The sequence below is a fragment of the Belonocnema kinseyi genome, chromosome 1, assembly GCF_010883055.1.
Source record: "Belonocnema kinseyi isolate 2016_QV_RU_SX_M_011 chromosome 1, B_treatae_v1, whole genome shotgun sequence".
Lineage (NCBI taxonomy): Eukaryota > Metazoa > Arthropoda > Insecta > Hymenoptera > Cynipidae > Belonocnema > Belonocnema kinseyi.
Genome location: NC_046657.1, coordinates 109,155,903 through 109,167,867, shown reverse-complemented (window position 1 = coordinate 109,167,867; position 11,965 = coordinate 109,155,903). Strand labels below are relative to the sequence as shown.

The 11,965-nt window shown below is 25.4% G+C and overlaps 1 protein-coding gene across 1 annotated transcript in view; it reads right to left on the bottom strand.

Moving 5' to 3' along the window:
* Window positions 1-1,002: 1,002 nt before the first annotated feature.
* LOC117169532 (ATP synthase subunit beta, mitochondrial) overlaps window positions 1,003-11,965 on the bottom strand; it is a 29,679-nt gene continuing 18,716 nt past the window's right edge. The window contains exons 5-6 of the mRNA XM_033355987.1: window positions 4,761-4,990; window positions 1,003-1,729 (exon numbers count right to left, since the gene is read on the bottom strand). Of these exons, the coding sequence (XP_033211878.1) occupies window positions 1,556-1,729; window positions 4,761-4,990 (404 nt within the window). The 3' untranslated portion in view covers window positions 1,003-1,555. The remainder of the gene's footprint in view (window positions 1,730-4,760; window positions 4,991-11,965) is intronic.

Sequence of the window (11,965 nt, the reverse complement as noted above, 5' to 3'; positions counted from 1 at the left end):
TAACAAGGCCAAAGACTCTTGTAATTCGTGCAACCGCCCGGTGTGCCCAAAGTATAGGGTATTCATGTGAGGAAATTGTGTCTGTAGAGTATAACGCTTTTATTATTCATTATTTTTTCATTTGTGATCATTTTCAACGATTAATCTTCAAAAATAAAGAAATCACATGAGAAAATAATGAAATAATCAATAAAAATCGTTCCTGTCACTTTTCATGAAATGGCCCACTTCAGATTCCCAAATAAATACCTTTTTCGAAGCTGCACTATCACCGGTTTTTAATCTTCAAGAGCTATATTTTAAGAATTACAGGTTGAACTTCCTGGTAAAAATATTGAAAATTGACTGATTTATGATTTTTTGTGCAAAAAAAAGTCATTTTTCACGTTTTTGTATTTCTTTTTTCTAACACGTGCTAAAAATTTGTTTCATCAATATAATCGTATCTTTACACAAAAAGGATAGTTGAAGAGTATCCAGTAATATTGTTGGATTGATACAACAGATACTCTCTTTGCAGGATGCAACTTTCCAGCTGCAGTCGCCCACGACCCCACATGGCGCTTTATTTAATTATTAGGCAGGATGGCGTTTTAAGAGTAAAATATGAATTAACATAACTTTTAGATCAAATTCTTTAATTATTTCATGTATAAATTAATACAAATTTTACTTTTCGCTTCAAAATAAAATTATTCAAGTTTATAATCCTTTAAAAATTACGATAAATCGTACAATTGTTTTTTGAAAAACATTTCTGTAGAAAATTGTTTTTTATTTTCACTATACGTCAATTCCATCTATAACCCTTTGTTTCCGATTTGTCTTCGTAAAGAACAAACGACAAACAAGTGACACCTGAAAAAGCAAGTAGGAACAGTTCAATTCTAATGGAATAAATTCCACCCCAAAATAAGCCAAAGACAAATTTCAGGCGAATTAGAACAAGGAAATATGTCAATCAGCAAATCTCGACACATAGGAAAAACAAAGCAAAATAACTCTCTTTGTGTAAATTTTTATTACTCTTTTTTTTCTAATACGTAACATGGCCTCGCAGAGTTGCCCAATAATAACACCGTTCATTGAGTCGCGACATTTTAGCGGGAACTTCGAATGTGTCTACATCAGGAGACAAAAGCGTTGCAACAAATCCATCTCTCTCTTCCCAATTTTCAAGCAAAGAATATCTTCCAACAAACTTTAAAATCCAAATGGCAGCAGAAGAGATCGACTTCTCGATCACCCAGCTCCGTTCTTGCAAGCTTATCTGTCTCTCAACATCGTGTTCTAAAATCCGATGCAATGATCCAATAAAAATCCTCGACGGATTTACGATCTTCTCAAAAGATCTCTCGAATCATTGCGTCGGATCGCCTCTCTCTTTCTCTCTCTCTCGATCTCCAGAACGAAAACCAACGTTCACTTTGCAGATTCGACTAGGCTTCTTCCTCTGCATGTTCTGTTTTTATTTGTTTTGATGAAGACGCTTAATGAGGAGTTGATCGTTCGAAGATTGACTTAAGAAAAAGAAACTTAATATCGAGGGTTTCGTTTACTGTTTGGCCAGCGTTTCTGCTTTCAGGGCGACCTCTTCGATCGGACCGACCATGTAGAACGCGACTTCGGGAAGATGGTCGAGTTCTCCTGCAAGGATCTTCTGGAATCCCTTGATGGTTTCCTGGAGAGGTACAAGCTTGCCGGCGTGGCCTGTGAAGACCTCAGCGACCTGGAAAGATGATTTTGATTCATTTGACATCATCTACGTCATTAACTTCGACATTACTTATAAACTACGCTACAAAATTATTAGCAATACTGCCCCCACCCCCATCGTTGACAAAATTTGATTTGGTTATGACCCCTCCCCCCAGAAGTACAGTACAGTTGTATGAAAAATGTTAAAATTCACAACAACAAAAAAACATTAATTTTAACCATGTATTTTTCCATTGAATTTTCTCCTACCGTCGGTTTTTACCAAATTTTGAAAAATTATTGCGTTTTTAATAAATCACGGCTTTTCCCCGGGAAAACATTCTCTACAGCTCTACTGTTTCCAATTTTAAAATGAAATTTTTCTATGGCTGCAACCATTAACAACTTTTTTTTAAGTATACATTTTTCAACAAATAATTCTATTTAAAGATTAATTAGATTTTTTAAATTAGAAACAGTAGAGTTGTAGACAATGTTTTCTCGAAAAAAATAAGCCGTCATTTACTAAAATGTAATAATTTTTTCGAAAATTAGTAAGAAGCGACTGTAAGAAAAAATTCAATTGCAAAAATATGGTTCAAATTAACGTTTTTTTTTTTGTATTTTAACATCTTGCATGAAAAATGTTTTTTATTTGAAATTACATCAGTTATAATATTTTAATTCTTGAAATGGTAGAAAAACATTTTTTTCGGATATCTGACTTTTGACACGATAACTACCTTAAACTAAGAAAGGTACATTTTTGACCAAAAATGGAATAGTTGAATTTTTCATTAAAAATTATAACCAAAAAAGATTAATTTTGAACAAAATACAAGATCTCTCAACCAAAAAGTCGTATTTTCAACTAAACTAGATTCATTTGCAACAAAAGAAAACGATTTTTTAAACAACAAAGTGGAATTCTTACTTTAAAAAAACCATTTTGAATAAAAAAGTGGAACAAGTAAATTTCAATTATCAAAGTAATTTTTTATCAACAAAAAAAAATTTTCAAAAAAAAAAGCAATACAATTTCCAACCAGAGATGAATTTTTAACTAAAATTTAGAATCGTCAGTCAACAAAAAAAAAACATTTGTAAGAAAGTATTTTTTTTAATTTGTAAGAAAAAAGTTAACTTAAAAACCTTGTGAAATTGTCAATAAAAAAATGGTCTACTGAAAAAAACGATTTTTCAACAAAATTCAAGAATTCTTGACCAAAAAGTTGAATTCTTAAATAAAAAAAGATGATTTTTTAAACAAACGGATTAATGTATTACCAAAAAAGACAAGATTTTAATCAAATTCAAGAATTCTCAACCAAAAAGTTGAATTTTAAACTAAAAACATACATTTTTAAACAAAAAGATTAATTTACTACTTAAAACGATGAATTTTTAAAATAAAATTGAAGAATTCTCGACCAAAAAGTTAAAATATTTAACCTGCATATGAATTCTCTACTGAAAAAAAATTCAAGAATTTCCAACCAAAGATTTGAATTTTAAACCAAAAAAGATACATTTTCATTAAATTCAAGAATTATAACCAAAAAGTTGAATCAAAAAAATTTTATTTTTTTATTTTTAAGAAAGTAGTTTAACTTTAAAACCTTGTTAAAATTTCAAAACCAAAAAGATGAATTTTTCAAAAAAATATTAATTTTCTACAGAAAAAAACGAGTCATTAAAATAATTCAAGAAATCTCAACCAAAAATTTGAATGTTCATCTAAAAAAAGATGAATTTTTAAACAAAAGATTAATTTACTACCAAAAAATACGAATTTTCAGTCAAATTTAGGAATTATCAACGAAAAAGTAGAAGTTTTAAGAAATAAAGAAATTTTGTTTTCATATTTTTAAGAAAGTAGTTCAACTTTAAAACCTAGTTGTTAAATTTGAAACCAAAAAGATGAATTTTTCAACAAAAATATTAATTTTATACCGAAAAAAAAAACGAATTTAAAAAAATAAAATAAAAAATTCTCTACCAACAAGTAGAATTTTTAACTAAAAAAGATTAATTTTTAAACAAAAAGGACGAATTTTCATTAAAATTCAAGAGTTTTCCACAAAAAATTTGAATTTCTATAGAACAAACTTTTTTTTAATTTTCAAGAAAGTAGTTTAACTTTAAAACCCTAGTTGTTAATTTTTTAACCAAAAACATAAATCTTAAAACAAAAAATTAATTTTCCACCGAAAAAAAATTATTTTTGAAGAAAATTCAAGAATTCTGAATCAAAAAGTTAAAGTTTCAACTAAAAAAGACAAATTTTTAAACAAAAAGATGAATTTACTGCCAAAAAATAAGAATTTTCAATAAAATTAAGAGAATTCTCAACCAAAAACTTGAATTGTTAAGAAAGATATTTTTTTTTAATTTTTAAAAAAGTAATTCAACTTTAAAACCTAGTTGTTAAATTTATAATTAAAACATGCACTTTGAAACAAAAATATGAATTTTCTATCAGAAAAAAAAGAATTTTTAACAAAAAACTTGAAATTTTCTACTAAAAAAGAAGTTTTTAACAAAAAGATTAATTTACTACCAAAAATGACGAATTTTTAATCAAGTTCAAGGCTTCTCAAGCAAAAAGTTTCAATTTTCTACTAAAAAAGACGAATTTTTAAACAAAAAGATGAATCTACTGCCAAAAAAAAAGAATTTTCAATAAAATTAAGAGAATTCTCAACCAAAAACTTGAATTTTTAAGAAAGAATTTATTTTTTGTTTTTAAGTAGTTCAACTATAAAACCTAGCTGTTACATTTATAATTAAAACATGCACTTTTAAACAAAAAGATGAATTATCTACAAGAAAATAAATGATTTTTTAACAAAATTCAAGAGTTGTCAACCAAAAACTTAAAATTTTCTACTAAAAAAGACGAAGTTTTGAACAAAAAGATTAATTTACTACTAAAAATGACGAATTTGTAATCAAATTCAAGGATTCTCAACAAAAAATTTAAAAACAAGATTATTAATTGGTACCGCATTTTATGGACGACCCCACATAAATAAAAAGAGACATTTCATTATGACCCTTACCTGGAATGGCTGAGAAAGGAACCTCTGGATTTTACGCGCACGCGCGACGGTCAATTTGTCTTCTTCGGACAACTCGTCCATACCCAAGATAGCGATGATATCCTGGAGGGACTTGTAGTCCTGCAGGATCTTCTGCACACGTCGGGCAATGTTGTAGTGCTCGGCACCGACGATGTTGGGGTCCATGATACGGGAGGTGGAATCGAGAGGATCCACGGCCGGGTAAATTCCTGCAAAATTTAGCAATATCCAGCAATTTAAAAAAAAACTGTCCAACTTGGAAAATTTTAATTGTGAGAATCCGGCTCGAAGGTCCGATTTTTTTTCTTTTTTTTTATAAATTCGCGATTTCTTCTTATATCCAGAATAACATAAAGTAAATCGACCATTACTGGGACATCGTAAAAAGTAGTTCTAACTGGGACAATAATAAATATTATCATTCACTATTTTTTACATTCCAACATAAATCATAAAAGTAAAAATTTTCTAGTATTTTTCAAGTTCTTATGAATTTATTATCACTATTTTTTTTTTATTTGTATTTTTTTGACAAGTTACGATTTAAGTAATAAATAGTCAAAAATATTCCTCAAAATCTGTGAAAAATCCGCTGCAAATTCTCCATTTTTTCCAAGTTTAGTCTTTTTTTAGTCTTGAATATTTAATTTATAATTACTGATTTTGAGTAAACAGTAAGATATTTTGAAATATCAAGTAATTATCCTTTTTCTTAATTAAAAAATTTCAAATTGAATGGTTTAAAAATGGAGTATTTTAGACTGAAGTAATATTTGAAATTCAATAAAATCCTTGAATTATGAGTATATTATTTTGCAATTTTTTTTAAATTGAAAATAGTAGTTTATAAAGTTTCAATTGGGCGTTTATACTTGTTTAACTAATAAGACTGTAAACTGATTCCAAATCGTTTTATAGGATCAATTATTATTAACTTTTAAAATTAATAAAAGAAAAAATTCCCGGTCATTTCCCGGTTAACAAGCATTTTTCTCGGTCAATACAATTTTAAAAATCGAACTCCAACACTAACATTTTTTTCCATTTGAAGTAATAATCGCTTAGCTGCAAATTAAAGCACTCAAAGTGGAACTCTGAATTATAAACTTTTAATACTATAGTTTGAAAGTTCTTTTAATTCAAAAATTTTGTATTCAAATTTTCAATAATTTCAAACTATAAAATGGAAGCTACTTACACTCTTCACTTAAACAATTTTAAATTAAATGCAGGTAACATGTCAAATTGAAAATCTTAAGATTTTATATATTTAAATTCAGTTCCAGAAATATAGGTCCATATTATCATTGTCAATGCTCTAAATTCAAGTATCAATCCATGCTTTTAAAATTTTTCGAAATTTTATCATTTTAAGCATTTTAAAGCTAGAAACATTAAAAATTGAACGATTACATTCTTTTAAAGAAACATAACACTTCTTAAATTAAAAATAAAATTATTTTAATTTTAAATATTTTTAAAATCCTAAAAAAGCTTTATTTTAAAATCTTAAAATTTTCAACGGAACTTCTAAGCATATTTTCAAATGATTTGAATTCTTCCGATTTTTTTTTTATTAAATCCTCAAAAATATAAATATTTCCTTGAAATCTTACAGCTTCTTTTTGATCAAGTTTGGAAATCTTTATCAATCTTTTTATATATTTTCTTAAAATTAATTTTTCAAAATAAAAATAAAATCATTTTCAATTTTCCTATTAAATTTTGTTTATACTTCTAAATTTAAAAATTCGAAGTTTAAAAATGGAGTATTTTAGACTGAAATAATATTTGAAATTTAATAAAAGCCTTGAATTATAAGTATATTATTTTGCAATTATTTTTAAAATGAAAATAGTTTATAAAGTTTTAATCGGGCGTTTACATTATTCACTTTTAAACGTTTAAAATACAATTCAATTTTTAAAATAATTAATTAATTTACATTTACAGTTCATCAACTAAATTACCCTTATAATATTTATTTATTCAATTCTTTAAAACATTTTTAAATTCTTTTAAATAAAATGTACTTTTCAAAGTTAAAAATCTAAAATGGAAAAAAATTAATTAATTATTTAAAAAAAAGGTTGAAATCCAAATGGGAAATCTCCTGCAGTATATTATTTTAAGGAATTTTCTACTAAAAACATTCAAAATTGTAAAATTTATATTTTTTAACTGAACACTTCTAACATTAAAAATTTAATTATTTTCATTTGAAATAGTTAAAACATCCTTGAAAATCTTTAAAATTTTATTTCAAAATCTTTATGAATCGAGAAGATGTTCAGAATCTATTCGTATCAAAAATTCGGTGCAAATAGAAAATGTCCTTAAAATATTCTAGATTCTGTTTAAAAATGTTTGCAAATGTTTTAAAATATTCTCTTAAAATAATGATTCAAAATGAAAAACTATTGTTAATTTTCCTAGGAATTCACAAAATAAAATTTTTCAAACATAGGACAATTAAAATTTCAACTTTCAAAGTTTAAAAACTCTTCGAAATTTTAAGGATTCAAGGCTTACTCGTCTAAAATGTAGGGTAAAATATTGCTAAACATTAAAAAGCTATTAAAATTGAATATGTTAGACTAAAAGAATATTTTAAACTTAATAAAAACCTTTCATTACAAATATACAATTATGAAACTATTGTTAGGTTCAAAATAGTTTATAAAATTCCAATCGGGCGAATTAAAACAGTTTTAAGTTTTAACGTTAAAATCTGGAAATTCTCAAATTTTCAACGGATTTAGAATAGTTTTGTCAAATCAATTATTGTTCACATTTTTAAACTTAAAACAAAGATCCACCTTAAAGATAATTTACTTCTTTCTATTTACAATTGATAAAATAAAAATATTTTCATCCAAAAATTTCGACTTCAAAAAAGCTTTTGACTTTCAATTGTTTAACAAATGGACTTTTAGGTCTACTTTTTTTGTTTAAATTGATATTTTCCTCAATGAAAGGTACATACCAGAGGTTTTAATCTCTTTGCGAAACACAGTTTTTTCACATATATGATTGCGGAAATCGATTAGCAACAGCAGACCATTTTGCAAGAAACCAATTGATTTTGAATCATAAAAGTAGAATAAGGAAATTTGGATTTTTATTTCCTAACATCAAAAATATGCAAGTTTAAAAATAAATTTTAATAGTCAATTTTAAAACAAATTATTTAACATTATGTTTAAAAATTTCACAATAATTAATAATTTCGAATTGAAGGCTTGTGAAATAAAAAAGTTATTGTACAATGTTGGACAATTTAATAATAAAAAGGAATGAAATTGTATAATTTCTGGATCGAAGCTCTGCAAAGTAAACAATTTTATTTTAAATTTAAGAATCACAAAATTGAATGATTTCAGATTAAAAATTTAGAAAACAGGGCAACTTTAAAAATCGTTGAAATTGAATAATTTAAGTTTGGATCTTTTAGAATTCGGAAGAATTGAATTTATACGATTTATACTTAAAAACGTTCGAAATTAAATAATTAACGGTTGAAAACTTTTGAATTTAAATAATTTTAAATTCAAAGCCATTAAAATTTCATAATTTAATATTGAAAAATAAATTGAATCTTTCAAAGTCAAAGCTTATGAAATTCTAGAATTTTAAATTCTTACTGCATAACGAAATTACAATGTGAGATATAAGCTAATTAGATGAATTTTCATAAAATTAAAAAAATGAGTTGAATTATACTAAATAAACTTTCAAACTTAGTAGTCATTTTAAATGGGAAACATTAAACATGGAAAAAATTCTACTCCAGAACCTTGAAGCTGAAACGAATGCGAACTTTACTTTAAACTAAAAAAATTTATAGTAAAAAAATGGTGATATTAAAACTTTCTATAATCAAATCCTTAGAAATTTTAATTATTTGATTTAAATCTAAAATAACCGAAATTATGCGTTTATTCCTATATCAATTTTAGTTACATAGTTTAATTTTTGTCTTTGTTATTTTAAACACAATTTTTAATTTATTAATGTCAAATCTTCTTTCACAACGATTATTAACTCTTGAAATTTTCGAATTAGATATTTTCAAATTTGAAATGATTTATTAGTTAAAATCTTCACCGAAAAAAAGGAAAGTTTAAAGATATTACTTTAAAAATTCAAATAAATAATAAACAACAAGAATACTGCAATATGATTCCATTTTTTCAAATTGTACAATTTTAAGCGTTGCAATTCGAAATTGCTTTATATTTACATCAAAAATTATCTAATTCAAAACTGACTATTAAGGCCTTTATTATGAAATTTTTGAATATTTAATAGCGAAATGGTGTTGTCATTTTCAATAATTATTTGGATTTGAAACTACAATATTGTGAAATTTTAAATTTGAAACAACAGAAAATTAATCTAAAAATTAATTTAAGAAAAACTTTAGTTTCAAGGCCTCAGATTAAGGGCATGTGATACTTCATCGTGTGGTGCATGTGCATTATTTTAAGGTTACGTCGTTTTTCAGCTCTGTCATTCCGATAATTTGTAAATTATTTATTAAATAAACTTTTTTGATTGCCTACAAACAAAGTTATTTCCGGGATATTAGTTCATATGTTTATTTGTAATTCTAAAGTTTTCGACCAAAAATATTGTGTAGTTTGGAAGTAACGCTCGGGAGAAGTGTAATACACATTACCTCGAAATATACACACCATTTTTAGCAAAATCATAATTTTTTGGCATTAAACTAAAAAAAAAGTGTGCACGGACGTCCGTTAGCATGTTCACTACCATTCCCCAGATTTTGAAAACAAAATATTTATTAATCTAGGGAAAAAGCCGGGGGAATGTAACACTGATAAAATCGATACTAATTCCCTAAGCGCTATGCAAATTAATCAAATTTAGCTAAATAATTTTTTTTTAATTAACCGACAAAAAAGTGTGCAAGGGCGTCCGTTAGCATGTTCGCTATCATTTTCCAAATTTTTAAGACAAAATATTTATCATTCTAGAAAAAAGCCGGGCGAACCTAAAACTGGTAAAATCGTTAATTTTGGAAGTATCACATGCCCTTAATCTGTTTTAGAATAGCGCACTCAAAGCCACAAGTTTGAATTAAAAGTATAGTAATTTTAAAATGATAAATATATTATTAATAAGTATCATCTCATGTAGTATTAAGTCACCTTCAAAACGGGAAACATTGTGAACCCTGTTCCTTATTTTCAATAAAAACTTTGTTTATCGTATTTTTATGATCACTGGTTTGGACGATTGTGCGTTTTATTAAAATTCTTTATACTTCAATAGTTTTTAGCATTCTGATTTTTTAATTAAAGTAGGAACAAAGTGTATCAAATCAAAATTTCAATAATAAATACGAAATACCAGTGTATGCAGTGACTTATTTCATAAATATTTACTAGCGAGAGACAGAAATGTCTTGAAAGTGTATTTTCACGTATTAAAGATAATTGTCTATTATTTTTATTTTTTTTTTTTTTGTAGTTTGCGGGAAAAAATGTAATTTTGCATTTATTGTTGAACTTTTGGCTTGAAACACATTTATCCTTCTTTAATTGAAAAACTTAAACGCTAGAAACTATTGAGGAATGAAGAATTTTAATACGATACACAATTGCCAAAACGAGTGATAATAAAAATACGATAAACCGAGATTTTATTGCAAATAAGGAATAAATAATCATCAAATGGCATAATGAAATTAAATGTTTTTCAAATATGGAATAAACAAGCATTTTGATAACTAAAAAATAAATATATAAAAAAGTACGGATAGCAAGAATCGAACGCGCAACCTTGCGCCTGTCATCCAAGCGTATGAAATGGAAGGTACTAACACTTTTCATTTTAAGTTTTTTTTAATGAAATGCAAATAAACTGCAAAATTTAAAACTTTTATAAATTATAGAGTTCAAAGATTCAGATCCAATTCCAAAACTATAAGTCCACGTTAACATTTTCAATACTCTAAATTAAAGAATCAAGCAATGAACTTTACAAATTTTCAAAATTATATTCTTTTAAGTAATTTTAAACTAGACAAAGTTAAAAATTAAAAATAATTGTTTAAATTAGAAATTAAATCATTTTAAATATTTTAAGCATCTTTCAAAAGCTTAAAAAATTTATTTCAAAACATTGAGGAATCTAGAAGTGGTTTTATACTTTTCCAAATTTAAAATTATTGTTAAAATTTTTTCGAAACGTTTAAATATATTTTTAAATAAATTGTATTTTTCCTACAACTTTTAGAAAATCCTGCAAATTAAAATAATCCTAAAAATTTGAATTTATAAATAACAATGGGGACACTTATTTGTAGAAAAAATTAGAGTAATCTTAAGAGATATTTCGAAGTATTAAAAATATCAAAATTAAATTCAGAACTTGAAATGATTTCAAATCATTTACACAAAGTTTGTGACCCGAAAAAAATTGGGCTATTCGTACCGAAATTTTGGTGCAAATATTCACAGCCGAACTTAAAACAAAAAGTAGTTTTTTCCAAATTTCAACCAAAAAATTTAGAAACTTTTTAAGACTCGTGAAAGGCTTAAAGAGAATAAAAACATTTTCTTAAGATTCCTAGGAAAATTGAAAATGATTTTTCATTTTGAAAAATTATTGTAACAGAAAATTTAAAATGATTTTAAAAGACTTTTAAAGTGATCAAAACAGAAGCTGGAAGATTTTAAAGATTTTTTAAATTTGGAGGATTTTCCAAAAGTTGTAAGAAAAAATCGGTTAATTTTAAAATGTATCTAGAAGTTCTAAACAAAAATGTCAACACACTTCTTTTTAATTATTTGCAGACATTTCAAGTTTTTAATTAATTTTGAATATTTTCAAAACTTCTACATATCTCTCAAAATTACTCAAATTTTGTTTACAAGTAATTAATATTCAATTGTTATTTATACGTCAAAATTTAACAATTTCACTTACAAATTAAACATTTTTTGATCAGAAAGATTCAAATTGTAACGCTAAAAGTTGTAAAGCTCTTTGAAATTCTACAGATTCAAAGCTTTCTATGTAAAACAATTCAGTTTCAAACTGTTTACTTTTACATTTATTTGTGTTCAGTTTACTCAATCTTTCATGGCTAAGAAAACTAATAAAAATAATATATTAATAAATTTATTTCTTCAATTTAATATAAAAAATAATAT